Source organism: Archocentrus centrarchus, chromosome 17, assembly GCF_007364275.1.
Source record: "Archocentrus centrarchus isolate MPI-CPG fArcCen1 chromosome 17, fArcCen1, whole genome shotgun sequence".
Classification (NCBI taxonomy): domain Eukaryota; kingdom Metazoa; phylum Chordata; class Actinopteri; order Cichliformes; family Cichlidae; genus Archocentrus; species Archocentrus centrarchus.
Window position 1 is genome coordinate 30,172,121 of NC_044362.1, and position 22,593 is coordinate 30,194,713.

Consider the following 22,593-nt stretch of genomic DNA (forward strand, 5'->3'; position numbering starts at 1 on the left):
ATGAAGTATCTGATTAATAGACTTGTGCTCTTTCCCCTTTTTTTTTTTTTTTTTTTTTTTTTTTGCTCCCTTTCTCTCTCCCTTTTTCTTCTCTTTATTTTCCTCTTCTTCAGCCTGTCAGCTCTGGCTGTTACATAGTATGTGGAAAAATAACTCAGATAAATAAAATAAAGGGTTAAAACAACAACAAGAAGAGCCTATTGAGAACCTATAGAGCTCATCTTGAAATAGCAAATATGTTTGGCACAACAACGCATTCAGATCACAGTTCTGCTTGCAAGATCTACCAGACATGACAGGCTTTAAAAAAAAAAAAAAAAAAAAAAAAAATTTCTATTACAGCTTTTGTTATTGTGTGTTTAAATAGCCATACAGTTTCAAACTAAAGCATTTTTTCCCCTTGAGCCAAGACATGAGTTAGTGCACCTAAAGTGTTAAACCATCTGTAAAAAACAAAAAAGCACCATAAATAGTTTAAATCCAATCACACAAAACAACAGCGAATTTTAAGAATATATTTATTCAACACTTTATCCTTAAAAAAGAGCTTTGGCATTTTAAACCACATACAGAACTGCTGGTTTCCCACTACGCAGCAACACTTGTGTCAGCTTCCAGACACATCATAATAAGCAGGTAATATCTAGTGGCTTTTTACAGGCACATTACTGTAATAATCCTAGGCTGCTGAATATTGTTAAGTGGAGTGTTGTTCTGCTCATATTACTCCCTGCTCCAATTTGACAAAGCCACTTAGGCTCCTCCATGTTCAGTTATTTCCACTCGGACTGGAGGGGATTTAAAGCCACTGGAAATGAAGTCTGTGCGGTGACATCATCATCAGGCTGCTTCTGCATGTGTGTGTGTGTTTAACTTTGGTCCTGGAGTGAGTTTCGAGCCTGCTTATGTGTGAATTCTTACAGCATATATATTTGTGTGATTTCTTGCTCCGTGTATGTGTGTGTAAATTTAACATTGTGAGGCCCACAGATTTTTATAGAGCACAGGGTCTTTAGGTGCGTGAATTCAACGGCCCACAGCATGACATCATGACGGATGAGTTAATCATATCAAAGTTTCATTGGATGGGTCACATGGTGCTAGGCCTGCTGGGATTCCCACTCTGAAGGTGCTGTAGTGTGTTATATTTGGTCTCTAATAAAGCTACACTGCTTTATTAGAAGCAAGTTCAGTATATCTTCTGAAACTGACTGGGAACAAATACAAAATAGAACTTGGATTCATTAAGTCCCTATTAAAATCTTTATGTTTTATACTATTTATACAGTGTACAGAAGCTTACAGAGTTAGGAGTTTTTTTTATGCTTTCTATCGGCATAAAAAACTGAGACATAAAGTGACCTCCCTTCAGTTGCGGTTGTCAGACTGCTGCTGATCTCCAAACACATTATTTTATGCTGCTACCATGAGACCAATTCACTCTTAATTGGAAAGTGGATGTATTGCATTGCATTACATCATATAACAATAGTTGGTTCATTGCTGGTCTGTGTTAACACAGCTGAATATGAATCTCTTTTTTTTTTATGTGCTAAGACTCAGTTTTAGGGTTATGGCAAGAATGTGAATCATGTATGAATTCAGGATAGGTCAAAGGTTTAGGTTAGGTATGTTAACCCTGATGTCTGGGTTATGTCAGTGCAACTGCTGCTCTGCATTCATTACGGGGAAGCCAGCCCCCTGAAACAGGCATTTGACATGTTTTATTTTGAAAATTCATACAGTTTTAATTCGCAGATGTCTAAATTCAACACTTCCTGTGGAGTTTCCTAAAAATGCAGGAAAACTTATCAAAACATATAAAACAACATTCAAGTAATATTTATCATTCTAGAGCTTTTATTTCTCATGAAAAGAGGCCGCTAACTGAGAGCAGCTGATTGGTGATTCTTGTTAGTTATGATGATAATTCGACTATGTTGGCTGTGTTTTGCCTTTGACAGTGTCTTTATGTCCACCCTACATCACTGTGAATAGAATAATCTCAGTACCTACAAGTACTTGGACCAACTGCTGGTCCTGGGAAGATTGAAGGACCCAGCATCCATCTCATAACCAGACTATATCCACCAGAATTTATATTTCCACCTAGCATGAAATCTACATCTATAAACATAGAGCATATTTACTGTATTCACCTCCAATGAGATCTAATTTCTTTCCCTCACAGACTGTCACAAAGCCCCTTCCTTTCATCTGTGTATTTTAAATAGAGAACAGGTCTCACTTGCTTCCATCTGAGAATCCAATTTTGCACGAAGGACACTGGGCTAACACTCATTTGTCTGTCAGCAAGATATCCCAATCTCATATGAATTTCCATGAAAATTTGTGGTAAAATATATACTTCAACCTTTAACAAAAAAAAAAATCACTTAGTTTAGGGAGAAGGCGAGATATGATATATGATTTCCCAAATACCACAGAGATAGTTTTAGAAACAGGAACTTGACAGTGAAGTAAACGGAATGATGAGTTTGTGTCAAAAGTTTTCATTTGGTGACAATTTAAGTTTGTCCCTGAGTTTGTCTCATCCGCTCCATTTTTGTGCATAGATCCCTTTTCAATCCATCCATACATCCATAATCTACTGCTTATCCTGTTCAGGGTTGGGGCTGTCATAGGGCGAGAGGCAGGGCACACCCTGTACAGGTCGCCAGCCTGTCGCAGGGCCAACACAGAGAGACAGACAACCATTCACACTCACATTCACACCTATGGGCAATTTACAGTGACCAATTACCCTAACCCCAGTAACTACAGACACAGGGAGAACATGCAAACTACACAGCGACACACACAGCGAGGCCCAGGTGGATTCGAACCCAGACCTTCTAGATGTCATTCTAACTGTGAGGCAGCAGTGCTAACCACCCTTATCAAAAGTCTGAATTAGGCATTATGGGTATGGTTATGATTGTGGTAGGGTTGATTTCTTTTGCTTTCTTTTTTGTTTAATTTAAGGCAGATTATTGGATGTTTTCTATTAAAGAAAGGGTGAAAATTCTGTTGCTAACTTTTCTAATGTCATTTAACAGATATATGTTGTATAGCACCTTGGAGCTCTGTTGTTGAAACACTAAAAAAGTCAACTGCATATGTCTAATGGATCCGGCCTTCCGTAGCACATCTCAACTCCCAACTCTGTCTGAGCCTCCCTGGGGCGCATAAACAAAACCCTTCACAATTTACACTCAGCAATGCCCTGACCCTGCATTACTTACTCTATCCAGCCAGCATCTGCTGCTCAGTGACTCAGCTTCCTATCAGCGGCTGTGGCCCAAGTCAGTCTGGCATCCAGGAAAGAGTGTTAGGCAGAGATCCCCCCCCTAAGCTTAGCAAGAACTGCTGATCTCATCCAGCTATGCTTTCACTTCCAGTAACAGTTCAGATAGTGTCTTTCCCTTTCCCTGGTGGGATGCAGGAGAGGTGTGTGCGTGTGTGTGTGTGCATGTGTCACTTTCCCTGTAAAAACAGTTTGCTGTCAACTGTGAAAGGGAAAGTTTAACTTCCACAGAAGTTTTACTAAAAGTAGAACTGTTTCAGACGTAACTTACACCATAGTTTGGCTGTTGTTTTGAAATGTATGTGGCTTAGTTTGATTTTAATGCCTGAAAGGCTGAAAAACTATGTATGCGGATCTAGAGAAAGCACATGATAGGGTGACAAGAGAGGAAATGGGGTACTGAATGAGGAAGTCAGGACTGGGAGAGCACTATGTGAGGCTGGTGCAGGACATGTATGAGGGCAGCAAGACAGCTGTGAGGTGTGCGGTAGGAGTGACAGACGGGTTCAGTGTGGGGGTGGGATTACATCAGGGATTGGCTGTGAACCCCTTCTTGTTTGCAGTGGTGATGGACAGGTTGACAGATGAGGTCAGGCAGGAATCTTCATGGACTATAATGTTTCTAGACAACACTGTAATCTATAGTGAGACTATGGGAAGAGTGGGTGGAAGGGAGGCTGAAGAAGTGGAGGTATGCTCTGGAGAGAAGAGGAATGAAAGTCAGCAGAAACAAGACAGAATACAAGTGCATGAATGAGAGGGTGACAGGTGGTAAGGTGAACACGGAAGAAGTAGAGATAGTGAAGGAAGATGAGCTTAAATATCTGGGCATTTAAATCAATGGAAAGTGCAAAAGAGAGGTGAGGAAGAAATAGCAGGTAGGGTGGAGTGGGTGCAGATGAATGTCGGGATTGATTTGTGACGGGACTGCAGCAAGAGTAAAAGGGAAGGTTTACAGATGGTAGTGAGATGTGCTATGGTGTAGGGTTTGGAGACACCAGCACTAAATAAGGACAGGTGCAGAGCTGAAGATGTTAAGATTTTCACCGAGAGTGACCAGGATGGGCAAGATTAGACACGAGTATATCAGAGGGACAGCTCAGGTTGAGCATTTCGGAGACCAAGTTAGAAAGGAAGGGCTGAGATAGTTTGGACATGATCAGGACACTCATCCATACATATGAATGGGAGAGTGTGTCCAAATTTTTTGACTGGTACTGTATCTTGACTATTGAGCTGCCAGGCAGGAGGAAAAGAGGAAGACCACAGAGAAAATTAATGGAAGTAGTGAAGGAGGATATGCAGAGGGTTGGTGTGATGGAAGAGGATACTAGAGACAGGGTGAGATGGAGGCATCTGCTATGGCCACCCCTAAAGGCAGCAGCCAAAAGAAGGAGAGGAAGAATGGAGCAGTTTTTATCAGAATTGTAGGAGGCAGTAAAAGAAAAAAAACAAAACAAAACATTGCAGCAGAAGCTTTCATGGAAGAAATGCATTGAATTGTAACCCAAAAGTTGATTCAGTATCCAAAGGGAGCAAATAATAAATGCCTACATGTGCGTTTGAATGATGACTGTTTACTTGAAGACTTTAATTCCTTGTATTAAGTTTGCAAACAATAGACCTTGCACAAGTCCTTTTATAGACACTGGATTGTATATGCTGAGAAGCTGTAAGTTTCTGCAGTACCCCAAATAGGAATTGTTTACAGAAGCCTTGCAGTACTGAGAGGGATCCTGTGCAGACATTCCTATGCACCTATCCCATCTCCAGTGTATTAGAAAAAAAAATCTAAGCAACAAGAAGGTCAAAAAAGATTGCCACACAGCAAACAGCTCAAACCTCTGCCAAACTTACAAAAGACTGAATCATTCGATTTCTGTTAAACATATCTGATTCAAATGTTAGCACAACCGAACATCACACCAGATAAATTTATGCTGTCGCTTTTACACAGTCTCGTTATTATGAAGAAGCATATTTGATACACATTGCTCACTTTGTGTTGGCTTAATTCATTTGAAAGCCTGACTCTCAGCCTTATCCATCCTAATCAGAAAACATACAAAAAAAAAGTTTTATAAAAAAAATTATAAAGTTTTATTTATCTAGAGTCCACCTAGTTCTTACTGGGAGTTTCTGTCTGATTTCTCAGACTCTTTATCTGATTTAGTGCTCAGTTCAGATAAAATAATTAAGGTGGGTGATTTTAACACCCATGTGGATGCAGAAAATGACAGCCTCAACACTGCATTTAATCTATTATTAGACTCAATTGGCTTCTCTCAAAATGTAAACCCACCCACCACTTTAATCACACTCTGGATCTTGTTCTAACATATGAGATACAAACTGAACATTTAACAGTATTCCCTGAAAACCCTGTTTTCTCTGATCATTTCTTAATAACATCTAAATTTGCAATAATGCATAATAATGGGTGTACCCTGCCTCTCGCCCTGTGACAGCTGGGATAGGCTCCAGCCCCCCCGTGACCCTGAACAGGATAAGCGGAAGAGAATGGATGGATGGATGGATGGATGGATGGTATAATAATGGTTTACACAGCAGTGGGGAATGATGTCTTCTGAAAGTGCTGTAACTAATTTTAAGGATATAATTCCTCCATTATCATCCTCTTCAATGGCATGTGCCACCACAGTGCAGAGCAGCTACCTAAACTCTGCTCCCACAAAGGTCGATTATTTCGTTAATAATGTTGCATCCTCACTGCGTACGAGTCTGGATACTGTGACTCTTCTGAAAAAAGCCTCAAATCACAAGTGTCTGACTCACTGGTATAACTCACAAACATGCAGCTTAAAGCAGATACCCATAAGTTGGAGAGGAAATGACATCTCTCTCTCTCTAATTTAGAAGATCTTCATTTAGCCTAGAAAACGAGTTTATTGCGCTATGAAAACTCTGCGTAAAGGACAGCTTACTGTATTCATCACTGATTGAAGAAAAAAAGAACAACCTCAGGCTTGTTTTCAGCACTGTAGCCAGGCTGACAAAGAGTCAGAGCTCTCTTGAGCCAAGTATTCCTTTCACGTTAACTAGTAATGACTTCATGAAATTCTTCACAAATAAAATTTTAACCATTAGAGAAAAAATTATTCATAACTGTCTCAAGACGTATCATTATGTATGGCTACTTTTGGTACTAGTGGTATTCGTTTAGACTCTTTCTCGCTGATTGATCTTTCTGGGTTAACTTCAATAGTTACTTCCTCATAAACCATCAACATGTCTATTAGTCCCCTTTCCTACAAGGCTGCTCAAAGAAATCCTTCCATTAATTAAAGCTTCAGTCTTAAATATGATCAATCTATCTTTATTGATGGTCGACATACCAGAGGCCTTTAAGGTGGAAGTAAGGTGGCTTGACCCAGCTGTCTTAGCTAATTAAAGTCTAATCTCTAAGCTTCCTTTTCTCTCTGAAAGAGTAGTTGTAAAACATTCTTTCTTGCAGTTGCGCAATATGTCAAAAATAAGAAACGTCCTGTCTCAGAGTGATGCTGAAAAACTAGTTACCCTTTCCACGAAGGGGGGAAAGGGTTTCTGTTTGTTTGTTTTTTAACAATATTACAGCAAAACTCCCACTCCGATTCATACCACAGTTGGCCACTGACCCCTAAATGACCTGATACTTTTTTTTTTGCCATAATCAGGTAGAGGTCAGAGGTCAGAGGTCACGTTTTTCTGAAAATCTTTGAACACGATAACTGGACAATGGATGTTAATGGTTACCTAGGATGTTCAAATTTACATCATAGATACAGCTAAAAAAAAAATCTTAGACAAGTTTTAAATCTCTGTGACCTCAAGGTAAAGGTCAAAGAAAAATTATGGGCATGGACAATATGACCAATGTGTTACCTCAGGGATTCAGTGTTTGGAGAATGGCAAGTTTGTGAGACGAACAATGCACAAATCATCACTTGTTCATGCATTTATTACTTCTACGCTGGACTATTGTAATTCATTATTATCAGGTTGCCCTAAAAAATCCCTGAAAAGCCTTCAGCTGATCCAAAATGCTGCAGTCAGAGTACTGACAGGAAATAGAAAAGGAAAGAGCAGATTTCTCCCATATTGGCTTCTCTTCATTGGCTCCCTGTTAAATCCAGAATCAAATTTGAAATCCTTCTCCTCACATACTGTACCAGGTCTTGAATAATGAGGCCCAATCTTATCTTAAAGACCTCATTGCACCACAGTACCCCAATAAACCACTTTGCTCTGAGACTTCTTCCTTGTAGTTCCTCGGGTATTTAAAAGTAGAATGGGAGGCAGAGCCTTCAGCTTTCAGGCCCCTTATAGTTAGGGTTGGATCAGGTGACCCTGAACCCTCCCTTAGTTATGCTGCAACAGGCCTAGGCTACTGCGGGGGGGGGGGGGGGGGGGGGGGGGGGGTGATGCACTGAGATTTTTTTCTTCATTCAACTCTTCACCCTCTGTCGGTTTATACCGCACTCTGCATTTAATCAGTATTAAATTGTAGCTCTCTTCCACAGCATGCCTTCTGTCCTGTCTCCCTCCCCTCACTCTCAGCTGGTTATGGCATATTGCTGCCCCCCCACCCGGAGCCTGGTTCTGCTGAAGTCTTCTTCCTGTTAAAAGGGAGTTTTTCCTTCCCACTGTTGCCAAGTGCTTGCTTGTTTTCTCTCTGTTATTGTAAAGCCTTATCCTTACAATATAAAGCACCTTGAGGTGACTGTTGTTGTGATTTGGTGCTGTATAAATAAAACCGAACTGAATTGTTTATGCTTCAGTAAACACTGACTGAAGTGAGTATCAGATACATTGCAAGACAGCAGCAGAAATCAGCATCAAACACAAACATTTTAATATACTGCAGAGATTTTTTTTTTTTTTTAGCTATCTCTGTTGACTGTGTGTTTCCTCCTGACTCACACAGTTGTCCTTCAGTTGTTGTTCCCTTTTTAAGTCTTATGTGGTAAGACATTTAGTAACGAGACTAAATTAGACTCAAACTCACCATGAAGCTGCCCTAAAAATCTAAGCATTGAAGCATCAGTCCAAGATCCCTGATTTGACTACGAATGGAGAATTAGTTTAACAGCATGCGCTGTGTTCATGGTTAGCTGATGAGTGAAGCTGAAATCTGAGATGGTGTGATACGCCTGTTAGCAGCCAATCCCCCCATTTTTGCGTTTTCTCCTTTTCTGTATTTGTGATGCAGCTACTTTACTGTGGGACGTCTGGGATGAGCGTGGGTGAGAGGCAGCTGCCGCAACGCCAAACTGGATGCTGAAAGCGGTGAAGTTAAAAACTATATAATGTCCAATTTTAAATGCTGTGTAATGTGTTTGCTGGCCTTCATGAAAGGAAATAAAGACTTTGTTCGTGCAACATTGTGATACTGGAAAAAAATTGCTCCAGAGAATAAAAGCTGCTAGTTAACAATACAGGCTAAACACAGGTTTTTAACTGCTGAACCCGATTCCACATTAACAAAGCAGCAACAGTTGAAAAGACATTAATGTGACTCAGGGGGGGAAAAAAAACACACGGATACAACATAACAGCTATTCACAAGAAAGGCTTAACAGGATCCAGTTTTAGCATTCTGGGTTAGCAGTGGAATGAAATCCTCTTTCCCTTGTCCTCAGTCTAACTCAGATTCTCTGGAAGTTTCATCATGTAACCATTAAGCCATGCAGCTCCTCAAAACTCACAACAGTGATGTAAAACACCACAGGCAGAGCATGTCTGGGTCACTGAGTCTCTTTCTATGTACTGCAGTTACTGTAAGCATGGCTAAATCCCTATCAGAGAGATACCAACAGTGAGTCCCATTGGCCTGTCTTTGCAGGAACAATTCCCCAAAGCCTCATACTCCTCGCTGTGGGCCTCAGACATGTGTAATTAGGTGTAAAATACAGCTGTGCAGAAGGTGGGGTGGGCCTGGGCCACTGTTGCACCGAAGGGAGTCGAGGCTCAGGGCCGTAGAGCCTTGAGCTGCCAGTGCACAGAGACAATTAGGTCCAAATGAAAAATTGATTTCCACTCATACTGAATGGATGTTAAAACAAAGCACGTAATAAATACCGTCTGGTGACAGGCAGGAGTGCTGGCCGCAGCAGACGAAGCCCCTTGTTAGCCTCGGCAGCGCCAGGATATCGATCGCCTGTGGTGACAAAGGCGACTCTAAACGAGACCAAGAAGATATATAATTCAATAAACATATCAGAGGCCTTTAGATTGAACGTGGCAACATGAGTATACAGGTGCCACCTTAAATGTCCCAGGTGGTTAGTCTTTTGGTAGACTCCTGACGATTGATAGGGAGAACGTTGCGCTTGCATGGATCAAAATACTGAATTATGCACCGAGCTTGTGCTGTGTTGTGCAACGCATGATGACATGTATGAAGCTCCTCTGTGACTTGCTATGGTGGCAGTAGCAATGCAGAAGCTTTTACTCTCAAGTGCTACTGAGCCTGTGTGAAATTAGATAGCGTGGACAGTGCACAAACAGTGTAACCACCTTAAACTCGTGTTTTCATTACCTCTCTTGGTAAGCTTTAATCCTGAGTTTGAGATTACATAAGGTAGTTTAAAATATTCAAAACCAAGAGGCTGTGGCTACACAATAACAGAAAAATTCGACATTCTAGTTGTCGTCTGAACATCTGTTATATTTCAAAGTTTAAATAAAACTAAATACAAACTTGAAGTGATTGGAAAGGTTTTCATTTTTTAACAAGGCAAGCCAATGCTGGACTTAATTACACAATTACACAGCAGAAATCAAGATTTCCAAAACAGAAATGTAAATAATAGCTACATATTTTCAACAATACAGAAATTTGGGTTTGTGAAGTACGCTGTCAGGATGAGAGCAAGTTAATGAAACATTAATAAAAACATTCTTTGAGTAGCCCTGCAACAGGCTGGCGACCTGTTCAGGGTGTACCCTGCCTCTCGCCCTGTGACAGCTGGGATAGGCTCCAGCCCCCCCGCGACCCTTAACAGGATGTGCGGAAGCGAATGGATGGATGGATGGATTCTTTGAGTACAGGTTTTCTTTAGAGGATATCAAGGTGAATAGCTAATTTTATTTACTTTTAAATCAGGAAAATCAAATTATAAATAAGCATATTCATATAACGAATCATTTCTTTGGATGTCTGGTTTCAAATGATCATGTATTAATTTGTAAAAATGGCTTATGAGCAAAGATGCGCAGACATATTAAACATTATCTGTATGAATAAATGTTTTTTTATAAAATGTATTCCTTAGCAATGTTGAATATAAAGGGGGGGGGAATAAATTCCACGTGATGTAAACACTGTTTTATCATCTTTACTATCTGTTTAATTTTTCACTTCATAAAGTTTTTGTGTTTGTGGCAACACTGTGCTGCTGCTGCACTTCAAAACCAGAGCCTTTTTTGAGGAGCCATTCATCAGCAAATCTGAGGAGGGATTTCTCCCTTGAAGCGGTGGCAGAAGAGTCTGGTAGCATTGCAACAGCACTTTGTGTTCACTTAATATACCTCAATAAATCAAGTGAGCATAGCTCTTCCAAACAGACAGAAGGAAGGGCAGAGATTGTGAGAAAGGAAACAGGCTAGACAGACGCAAAGTAAAGGATGGACCAAATAGAGATGGGAACGATAAGATGGGAAAAGAGGTAATTAGACAATGAGAGGGAAAATTACACAGACAGTGAGAGAAAGGTTGAAACACTTCATAGAAAGTCTGAATAACATTAGCTCAACTGAATCTGTTGCCAAGTTTGAAGCAAACCCAATAAAAAAGCCTGTGTGTCAAACAGTGACAAAAAAAACTCCCAATGCTGAAACATAAACACGACAAATTGTGATAGTTTTTTTTTAAGGAATTTAATTAGATTTTCATGGAAATAGACCAAGACAAGTTCTCAAATGATTAAAAAAATGGTCTCAGTGAAGCTGAGTGCATTTATTGGCATAATAATAAGTGAGACATAAAAAAAGTAAACAACAAAAACAATAACAAGAAAAAGAAGATAAAAATCCCCAAAGTCTTAGAAACATCTCCTCACAACAGATTATAGGAGGCTTTATATCTGCAGCATATTCATGCACTTAATTGCGTCTTTTGTTGCTCTACTTTAATCTGCTCCACAGTGACTGTGACAGTACAGACTGACTAAAACTGACCTTTTTTAGGGCCTGTCATCATCATCATGTATTTGCTTTTTGTTTTCATTTATCTAGTTTTGTAAAGAAAAAAAAATCAGCTGTTATTAATTATTAAATTAAATTAAATTCATTTTTATTTTTATGGCACCAAATCACAACAAACAGTCGCCTCTAGGTACTTTATATTGTAAGGTAAAGACCCTAGAATATAAAATATGTGTGTTTCATATACAAAAAAATACCATGAGGTTAATTTCTGACACACTACATGAAAAAAAAAGTCTTTAAGAATTAAAAATGTATTTTAGTTAAACAAACATTTCTCAGAAGCAGAAATAATTTCATCAACTGAACTAGGTCTCAGCAGCCTGAGCCATGCAACCTATCAGTTTATTGTTGTTGCCTTGTGTTTGACAGGTTCAGGAGTTACAGAAGGAAAATGGAAGGCAACAAATGCCAAATGCTGGTGAAACCAGTTTTTAAAGGCAGTCCGTACAACTTCATTCAACTTCAGTAAACTTCCTACAACTGGATGAAAATGAAAACTCAGGTCACCAGCCAATATGAGACCAAAAATATTTCTGAAACTCTGGTAACCATAAAGAAAAGGTTTGATGTTTTATTCCTTTTTTTTAAAGTTTGCATTTGCTCTCAATGTAAGACTACATCCTTTAGCTGGCCAGTTAAAGTTATGATAACTGAACCACCTCTGATGCAGTGCAGTGGTGATGCTGCGTAGTCCCAGTTCAAGAGAAACACAAGAATGTAAGTAGAAAAAAAAAGTAATTGCCCCCTAAACCCAATAACTGACTGTGCCAACATTAGCAGCAAGAACTGATCAAGAATTTGTGATACCTGGCAGTGAGTCTTTCACATCGCTGTGGAGGAATTCTGGCCCACTCTGACCCACAGAATTGTTTTGATTCAGTGACATTGGAGGATTTTCGAGCATGAACAGTGTGTTCAAGGTCATGGCAAAGCATCTCAAATGGATTTAAGTTAACTTTGACTAGGCCACTCCAAAATCTTCATTTTGTTATTTTTTTTTTTTAGTCATTCAGAGGTGGATTTGCTGGTGTGTTTTGGATCATTGTTGTGCAGAAAATGTGTTTAATCACAGTTAATTCATGATTTAACAAGGGAGGGGGCAGTTAGATTTTCTCATAGGTCAAGGTAGGATTCCCTTAATAACTGAAATCATCATTTAAAGCAGAGCAGTAGAACACAGAAAACATATCAAATGTTCAAACTGAGAAAATAAACCATTTCAAAATCATTTTGAATTTGATTGCAGGAACACAACTGAAAGAAGTTGGAACAGATCCATGTTTACCACTGTGTGTAGAACTGCTTTTATTTTAACACCAGTCTAAACATCTGGGAATGAAAGAGACCAGTTGCTGGACTTTTGGATGAGGAATGTTGTCCCATTCTTGTCTGATGGAGGATTCCAGGTTATGTCTTCACCCCTGTTCATTTGTTTGTATATGTGTTAGCAATATAACCTAAAAGGTTTTTAACCAAAATTGATGAAACTTTGTGTAAATATTCCTTAGGGACCCCTAAACATATGATTTCATTTTCATTCCCTATCTCTCATCATTGGCAAAATTTTAAAATTAATTTCTCAGTTAATTTTTTCATCTATCGCAATGAAAATTTGGTACTCAGCTATAAACAAGTACTGTTGATAATTCAATGTCTTTTTCTATTTAAAATTAAAATACAACAATGCAAAGTGAAGTACAAACCCTACACAAAAATCATGTACACATATACAATTCATATCTGACGATGCTATTAAACTGAATCAAATATATCCAGACTACCTTCTAGTTTAAAATGTTTTCATTTGGTGAAAAGTCTGGTCATGCAGGTCAGTTCAGCACAGGGACTCTTCTACTACAAAGCTGTGGTGTTGTAATAGATGCAGTATGTGGTTTTACATTGTCTTGCTGAAATATGCAAGGCATTCCCTGAAAAAGACATTTTCTGGATGTGGCCATATGTTCCTCTAAAACCTGCATATGCCTTTCAGCATTGACCAGATGTGCAAGCTTCCATTTCCGTAGACACTAATGCACACCCCATACTATCAGGGTCCTAGTTTAACCCAGTGAGACCAAAATCACTCAATGCCATCTAGACAAGTGGGCCATCAAATGCTCTGATTTTGGTTCTCTTTTCAGCAGGGCATTTATCTCCATTTTTAGGCCTTATACTGTAACTAACTCCTTCTACACATTTCATCAGATCAACATGAGTTCAATCTGAAAAAGCTGATGATGTTAAATTGTGACGCTTTCAGGTTTTTGTGGCAGCACACTGAATTTGTGACGCCACAAGACACCAAATTGTCACAATAAACACTGTCCAATCTGTCCCAAACTTCACGTACTTGAAGAGTGTGAGTCTATATACCAACATTCGGTTACACTCATAACGCCACCTAGTGGGAGCAGGAAATCAGCAGTAGACTGGTAATCATCATCCCATAAGCATGAAATTTTCATTATTGGGTGCCAGCATTATACACAGCAGCATGACATGTAATTAGTGGGCACTTGCCAACGCCACCTAGTGGGCGTAGGAGATGTTCAGTGGCCAAATGACACAAAATCCAAGTAGCCTACCAGGCTAAAAACATTCAGGTGACCCCCTGACGCTCCTGACTGTAGCAACCATGAACGGCACCACAGCTCGACGTGCTTCCGGGGGCCCTACCATCGCTGCTTGCAGCTTTAATTTGGAATTTGGGTTGTAAATTCTGCTGTTTCTGACATAATTAGCTTTGAAAAGTTGGCGTTAATAATGGCAAGATACATCTACTTTACTTGCACAAAAAATAAAAAATAAATGAACACTTTTTTGTTGTATGACATTTCCAAATGTTAGCTAGTTCAAGAGTCAGCATATTGTGTTGTAGTATAATATGCATTGTTTACTTCAGTGATCATATGGTATTTACAAGAAACTACAAGGTACCAGATAGAACTTGGTTTAGATCCAGTGGTGCATGTCTGGTAACACCAGAGGAAAAATCAGAGGAGCTGATCACTCACAAAAATGCTCCAAAGACTCCAGATTGATGCTAATTACTTAATTAATGATTAAGGGCTAGCAGCCGTGAGTTTGTGGTGGAATAAATATAAGGATAAAGACTGTTGGACTTTAGTCACTTATGATATTTAATGAAGGAACCTTAAGCCTAATTATTATTATTCATTCACAAAGATAATAATAATAATACAAACATCTTCAAGAAACTCACAGGCATTGCAACATGTTAGCTACCCTATTTGTAAAACTATGTACTTCTTTTGAACATTACTCCACAATTTTTTTTTTATGTGCCAAGAGATGTTTGTCTAAGTAAAAATACATTCTTCCTATAAACAACACACTGCATTAATTATTAAAAGTTCTCCCACATGTCATCTCTTGGGATGATGAGTCCCACAGTAAACCGACATGACAGTTCATTCATTAATGAGCTGGGAGGGGGTGGAGCGAGCGTTCCCAGCACCAGCGGAAGAAGCCAGAAATGCCCTCGGGACTAAATGACAGTAATACTGAGTATAGGATAGCATGTTTGTGACAGAAACTGACAGACAGAACCACTGTGCACTGGAGAAATATTTGCAGCCACATGCAGGGTAGAAAATCCAGTGACACTTGGTGGTTGTTAGTCTAAAAAATATCTGGTATATTTTTCATTGCCTTTTGTCTCTGGGGCTAAATTTATCAGAAAAGATAAAACAGTGATTACAACCAATGAATTAGCTGCCTCAGTTTTGCATGTTCTGTGTCCTCAGTTCTGTGTTTTCTGTGCTTTCATTACCCTTTGTCTTTCAAAGCAGAATGTCACTTTTGGTGCTGGCATATAAACCAATAACTGCTACCCAATAACAGTAATTTGAACCACGACGTTGAGAGCAAGCTGGATCATCATGTTCTTGCCAAGAAGAAACTCCTGCATGTGGTAATTTGAGTGAAATCCCATCCAGGTTTCATCTGTCTCTCTGATAAGTGCCAGGAAATTGTCAGAGGTGGTGCTCTTACGTGATTGCAGCTATGTCAGAAATTAATTGCACAAAAGTTTTGGTGGTATCATGGGAAAAGGGGTTTGATGTTGTTTAGTGGTTGCCTGCATCATACAAGCTGACTACATCGCATCGTGGTTACACTGAGATGTGTTTGAACTTGTTATTTTGGCACCCGCAGGGACAAGGGGGCGGGGTGGGGTACTGTTGGCTTCTTTCTAATTTCTGACTTAGATCATGTGAGACGGAGCGCCAAACGATTTCTCAAGAATTCTGTTGTTCATTCCAAGTTTAGTTATTTTTTTCCTCTTCCAAAGAATCACAGTACACATTTAAGAACAGCTGATAGCGTGCCAGCATTAAAGGTCATTTAAAACAAACAAACAAACAAACAAACAAAATAAATAATCTGTTATAAATACAAATGCACAATTCATTTGATTTGCACAAATCAAGATGATGGATTGCAGCAACAACAGCTCTAGAGACAGGAATAATCACATGGGTAGAATGTCAAGTGTTTTCAGAGCATTTTATTATCTTTCTTTGATTTGAAGAGCCTCTTTTCATTTAAAGCTTCATTGTCAGAGAATTCTACATAATTATAACATCTTTCAGATTCTAAATAAGTCAATCTTGGTGAGAACTGGCATGTATTGCTGTCTCCCACGTTGTTGGTGAGTGTTAAAGATGTACATTTTTTAATTCTACCTACAGTGTGTAACTCTGGTTCCAGACCTCTTAAAAAAAAATTACCCAGCCATCCACAGCATCATGAATGTATGAACGGCAAAGTCCTCAAGTGCCAGAGTGAGAATTAAGTCTGCTTATAGAAATAATAAATAATCATTTTTGTATTGATAAAAGCTAAATCTTTCAGTGTGAAGCTTTGCAGATGAGACAGACATAAAATGAAATAGTTATGACATAATAATACATCTTCCAAATAGAGAACAGATGTCACAAACACACTCTCTATTCTCTTTATAGAAATAAAATGTCATTGTAGTCTGATATCATGATACATTGCTTTAAATCCCATGTAAATTTTATGAACAGAAACTTGTATTGCTTTACTTGCAGAAAGTCTTAGCAGACTTACTGTGATTTGCATGACAACAAATGTGAATATTTCAGAGGAGCTGTTCCTTTCCAACAAGTGTTTTTGTGTCAGTGGCAGAAAATGACGTGTTTTCAGTGGAACAAATGTTTCATTACTTATCCAGCTGACCTCTTCAGTCTCAGCTGACTGCAGGTTTCCCCAACCTTAAAAAACAGCACAGTTGACCCACTCCGACTACTGACCAGATAACACAATACAGCTCCAGATAATATAATATAATATACCTAATAATATAATTCAATTCAATTCAATTTTATTTATATAGCGCCAAATCACAACAAACAGTCACCTCAAGGTGCTTTAAATTGAAAAGTAAAGACCCTACAATAATTACAGAGAAAACCCAACAGTCAACATGATTCCCTATGAGCAAAAACTTGGTGACAGTGGGAAGGAAAAATTCCCTTTTAACAGGAAGAAACCTCCAGCAGAACCAGGTTCAGGGAGGGGCAGTCATCTGCTGTGACCGGGTGGGCTTGAGGGGAGGGAGACAGGACAAAATACAATACACCCAGGGGACGTCTGTATGGTTTACCTAAGATAAAGAAACTGGGGGTACCTTAAAGGCCTGTTACCTATGACATCTCCAAGTTTCTTGGAGTGGCTTCAGTCATCAATCAACGAAAAACGCTAAAAACAGTATCAACTTTCTGGGATTTCCTTACCTGGCAGCACAGTGGTGCACTGGTTAGCACTGCTGTCTCACAGTTAGAATAGGCCTGGGTTCGATTCCACCTCGGCCCCTCCCTCTCTCTCTGTGTGGAGTTTACATGTTCTCCCCGTGTCTGTGTGGGTTTTCTCTGGGTACTCGGTTTCCACCCACAGTCCAAAGACATGCACTTACTGGGGTGAGGTTAATTGGAAATTCTAAACTGCCCATACATATGAATGTGAGTGTGAATGGCTGTCTGCCTCTCTGTGTTGGCCCTGCGACAGGCTGGCGACCTGTACAGGGTGTACCCTGCCTCTCGCCCTATGCCAGCTGGGATAGGCTCCAGCCCCCCCATGACCCTAAACAGGATAAGCAGAAGTGCATGGATGGATTATTGAGCCTGCATCAAGACATCTGTGTCAGTGCTTTTATTGGAAATTCACAGGCCTTTCTCAAATTTATAATATATTAATGCATCTGTGAGAGATATTGGTGGAGATGTCTCATGAATGTGTAACCCAGGTGACAGTGTGCATGAGGTAAAAACCTGATTAAAATTTATTTTTGTTTATTATTTCATCTGGAAAAAAACTGGTTTAAAAATATTAAAAACAAACATTCAATCCATGGATGATTATTGGTTGGTTAAAAATATGTATGGTTGAAATTTTAAATAGGCAAGCTTTTATTCTGAAAGTGTCCCAGCGTGGCCCATGTGACTGGTAGTAGCCAACCGGATTCTTTTCGGTTCTGACCAAGATCGCTGCAGACACACAGACGTCGAGCTGCCGTTATTAAACAAAGGAAACTTATCTAAAAGAATATCTTTAATTTTTTGAGAAATTGTTTTGTTTTTCCACTTTATCCTGCCCTTCAGACGTGTGTACATTGCTGAATGGGACTTGGTGAGTTCGTAAAAATGTATTTTATTTCTTTTGAGAATTTTGTTACGTTGAATGTATTATTTGGGAAACAGTATAAGCTAAGATGTCAGATTTATGTTTTTTGTGTTTTAAAACTTGATATTATGATGCCCATGTGTGAAATTGAAGTGCAAGTGTTGTGTTTCCACTTAGCTCCGCTCCGCCATTTTGGCAGGTGTGCAGCTTAATCAGCATCTATTAAGCAAAACGCTGACTCTTGGCTAATGTCTTAAGCAGCCAACGCTTTATTTTGTTTATTTATTGATATTTTATGTTGCTTACATTAGGCCATTTAAGTTGGAGTGGAGAAAAGTTGAGCTAGTACTGAAGTGGGACTTCATACGCGGTGAAACGAGATGGCGAGCCACCGGACCTGATGAACTGTGAATTTGCTGATCTGTGCATGTGGAGCAACATGCTGTCTGCGGAGTGTTGACCGTTTTCATCCGAACTGGTAGGATTTATCCTTGACTGCTAACAGCAGTGGATTCAAGACTAGCGCAGAACACAGACAATAGAGGGATCAACAGCAGGACAAAAGAAAAGAGACTCTCATGTGCATCACACCTTGTTCAGCCTTTTGCTGGATTATTTTGAGTTGTGTCTTTTGGTTCAATATTTTTATTTTAATATTGAATGACCCTGTGTGGTACTGCTGTGATATTATTGAGATTGCAAACTATTTTGTTGGTTAAACCTAACATAACATTGAGTCTGCCGAATCTGAATACAGAGCCTAATTTTGTATTAACTTTAAAAAAAAATAATAATAAAATAGATAAATAGATTTTGAAGCTAGAGAACTAAACTAGGTTTAGTGACTACTGAGTTAACTCAAACAGACAAACCAAAGGGAACTGAACAAATAACCCTAAATTTAAGTTATTTCTTTTGGTTAAGATAACAAAAAGAGGGATTATACACCAGGAAGGTGTATGCTGTTGTGTTTTCTGTTGTCAAAGTCTTTTATGGTTTTTGTTGTGTGTAAATAAATCTTGCCGGCTAATTTAAATTTATTCTCTTGGTCTGTGGTCCTTAATTGTGGTGACACTAACTCTACTCTCCATAGCCGAACCTGTCATCTGGTCCAAACCCTGTAACGACTAAGGTGTTACAGTACAAAAGTGGCGAGCCAGCCAGGAGAGTAGTAATAAAACCTTAACCACACTGTAAATAGAACCATAAAACCTTATTTTTGACCCAGACCTCAAAATAGGCCAAGACCGGCAAAAATGGACATTGTTGATAAAGAAAACATTAAAATCCCAAACTCAGTTATCATTGGGGGCTTCACTGATGCAGACTTTGATGAAGAGTTATCTGACTTCCTGAACAAGTATGGGCGCATCTCGAGAACCATTAAAGTTGATGATCTCCACTCTCCCTACCCCAAAAATGCCATTGTGGAGTATGAGAGTGGAACTGCCTTGATAGCGCTTGAACCCTTGCTGCCCTACAAATTTGAGAGACCTACTGGAGTCCCTTACATCAGAGCCCTGTCAACGGAATATGTGTCAGCTGTTACAACCAGCGCCACCCACAGCTTGATTAGTGAACTACAGAAAATCGCCAAATTAAGTGGCAAGCCTTTTGAGGATGTTTTGCATGAGCATCTGTCTGAATGCAGTCAGTCAGTTGCTGGTGATCCAGAACCAGCTGAAACTGCATTTCCTATGCAAGAAACACAAAGTAGACCTACAGCCACAGTCACCCAACAATCACAAGCTCTTCCAAGTGACCCAGTTAAGGTGAATGAAACCAACTTAAATGTAACTGAATCTGATTCAGGCAAGCCAACACAACCTGATCTGCCATGCAATGTTCCAAAAACCCTTATAACCCACCCAGAGGTTCAAAAGGTTATTGTGGAGCACATAGTTCGGAGTGAATCTCCAGTCTCACAGGCGAGTGCATCCTTTCGCCTGAGACCCTTTTCAGGCAGGTTACCTTGCCCTAGTCACGAGGTTGACTTTGACACATGGCGCCACAGTGTTGAGCTTATGCAGCAAGATCCTGATCTGTCTGACTTGCAGTGCTCACGGAAAATTTCAGACAGTCTTGTACCTCCTGCAGCCAATATAGTTAAACATTTAGGCCCTCAAGCTTTGCCTTCAGCTTACCTTGAGCTGCTCAATTCAGCATTTGGCACAGTGGAAGATGGCGATGAGCTTTTTGCTAAATTTCTTAACACACTGCAGGATGCAGGTGAAAAGCCATCACATTACCTCCACCGATTACATACAGCTCTCTCCAAAGCTTTGAACAGAGGTGGTGTTTCAGCTAGCGAGGCAGACCGACACCTACTACGGCAGTTTTGTCGTGGGTGTTGGGATAACGCATTGTTGGCAGACCTTCAGCTCGAGCGACAAAAAGATAACCCTCCTCCATTTGCAGAGTTGTTGCTACAGTTGAGAGTGGAGGAAGATAAACATGTTGCAAAAGAAAGCCGAATGAAAAAACACTTTGCTGCTACAAGACCAAAAGTGTCTTCCCACGCCCTTGCAGCAGCCACTGATACATCGGAGCCCATTTTGCAACATCAAATCACTGAAATGCGAACACAAATAACTGAGCTGCAAACTCAATTGACAAGATTAAGAGCACAGAAAGCGGACCAACCCACAGCTCCTCCAAGCAATGTGGTCGCAGATTTGAAGGCACAGATCACTGAGCTTCAGAGCCATCTTGCTAGACTTAAGCCACCAGGTTCTCCCAAAAAGAAGCCTAGCACACCACAAGCTAATGCTAGGACAAAGCCTAGACCCAAAATGCCTGAGCAAATCTCCACTACACTTCAAGCCACAAGGAACAGACCAAAGCCGTGGTATTGTTTCCACTGTGGTGAAGATGGGCATATTGCCTCTGCATGCTCAAATGACCCAAACCCATCCTTGGTTGCTGATAAAAGGAAACAATTAAAAGACAAACAGTTACTTTGGGATAAACAGAACAATCAAAACTCATCCCATTCTTTAAACTAAAAACAGCCCTCATTGCGGGACAGATGGGTGCTGTTAATGAGACCAGTCCCTCTCTGAAACAGTCATTCAGAAAAAAGAGACTGCACAACAAATCAACCACTGTTAAACTACCTAAAGGCTTAGTTGGAGCTAAGTATACTGCTCAAGTCCAAATTGATGGTCAGGTTAGCAGTTGTCTTCTTGATACAGGATCTCAGGTGACTACCGTGTCACACTCATTCTATGAAAACAATCTCTCTCACCTGGAAATTCATCCAATAAATGAGCTGCTGGAAGTTGAAGCTGCAAACGGTCAAAATGTTCCTTACTCAGGTTTCATTGAGGTCGAGATTACCTTCCCACAGAGCTGTTTTGGTTCTGAAATGACCGTGTCCACCTTTGCATTAGTTGTCCCAGACACACGTTCTAATGCCCAGTCCTCTCTTTTGATTGGTACCAACACTCTTGACCTTCTCTATGAGCATTTCTTCTTGACCGGTGCAGATCTCCATGCACTACCTTACGGCTACAGAGTGGTGTTAAGCGTGTTGCAACAGAGACACAAGCAGAAGGAAAACAGTAGTCTCGGACTTGTTAGACTATCTGGAAAAGAGCCAGAAGTTATACCTGCAGGCCAGAGCCGAGTGTTGGAGGGGTCAGTCCATGTTAACACTAAAACCCCAGACAAGTGGGTTGTTGTTGAGCCACCCTCCACATCCTCTTTGCCTGGTGGCATTCTAGTCACCAATTGTTTACTCACCTTTCCTGAAAGGCCCTCACAAAAGCTTCCAGTTGTTGTGCGAAATGAGAGCAAACATGACATTATTATTCCTGCAAAGAGTGTCATTGCTGAAATCCATGCTATGCAGGAGATAGTGACAACCAGCCAAATACTAAAATCCACGCAGCCACCCAAATCAAAAGAATCCACAGTGCTAAATCTCAACTTCGCTGATTCTCCAGTTCCAGCTGAATGGAAAGAGCGGATTGTACAAAAACTCAGTACTATGCCTGAAGTTTTTGCACAACATGATACAGACTTTGGTTGTACAAACAAGGTAAAACATCAAATAAAACTGAGTGATGAAACGCCTTTCAAACACAGGCCCCGTCCAGTACGACCTCAGGACCTTGATGCTGTTCGAAAACATTTGCAAGAACTGAGTGAGGCAGGAATAATCCGCGAGTCTGATTCACCATTTTCTTCGCCAATAGTGGTGGTGAGGAAGAAGAATGGAGATGTAAGACTCTGCGTCGATTATCGAAAGCTAAATCTGCACACCATCAAAGATGCCTATGCCATTCCCAACTTGGAAGAGGCATTCTCAGCCCTCACTGGATCGAAGTGGTTCTCGGTCCTTGACCTCAAAAGTGGGTACTACCAAATTGAGGTGGACGAGGCAGACAAGCACAAGACAGCCTTTG

The 22,593-nt window shown here is 40.1% G+C and overlaps 1 protein-coding gene across 1 annotated transcript; it reads left to right on the plus strand.

Moving 5' to 3' along the window:
- The first annotated feature begins 17,828 nt into the window (after positions 1-17,828).
- Positions 17,829-21,189, plus strand: LOC115795627 (zinc finger CCHC domain-containing protein 18-like). The gene is made up of 2 exons (XM_030751616.1): positions 17,829-18,190; positions 18,506-21,189. The coding sequence occupies exon 2, from the start codon at positions 19,441-19,443 to the stop codon at positions 21,187-21,189; it is 1,749 nt and encodes a 582-aa protein (XP_030607476.1). The 5' UTR covers positions 17,829-18,190; positions 18,506-19,440.
- Positions 21,190-22,593: the final 1,404 nt, after the last annotated feature.

Coding starts and splice junctions, on each gene's coding strand:
- LOC115795627 (XM_030751616.1), top strand. CDS start 19,441: ATGGACATTGTTGATAAAGAAAACATTAAAATCCCAAACTCAGTTATC.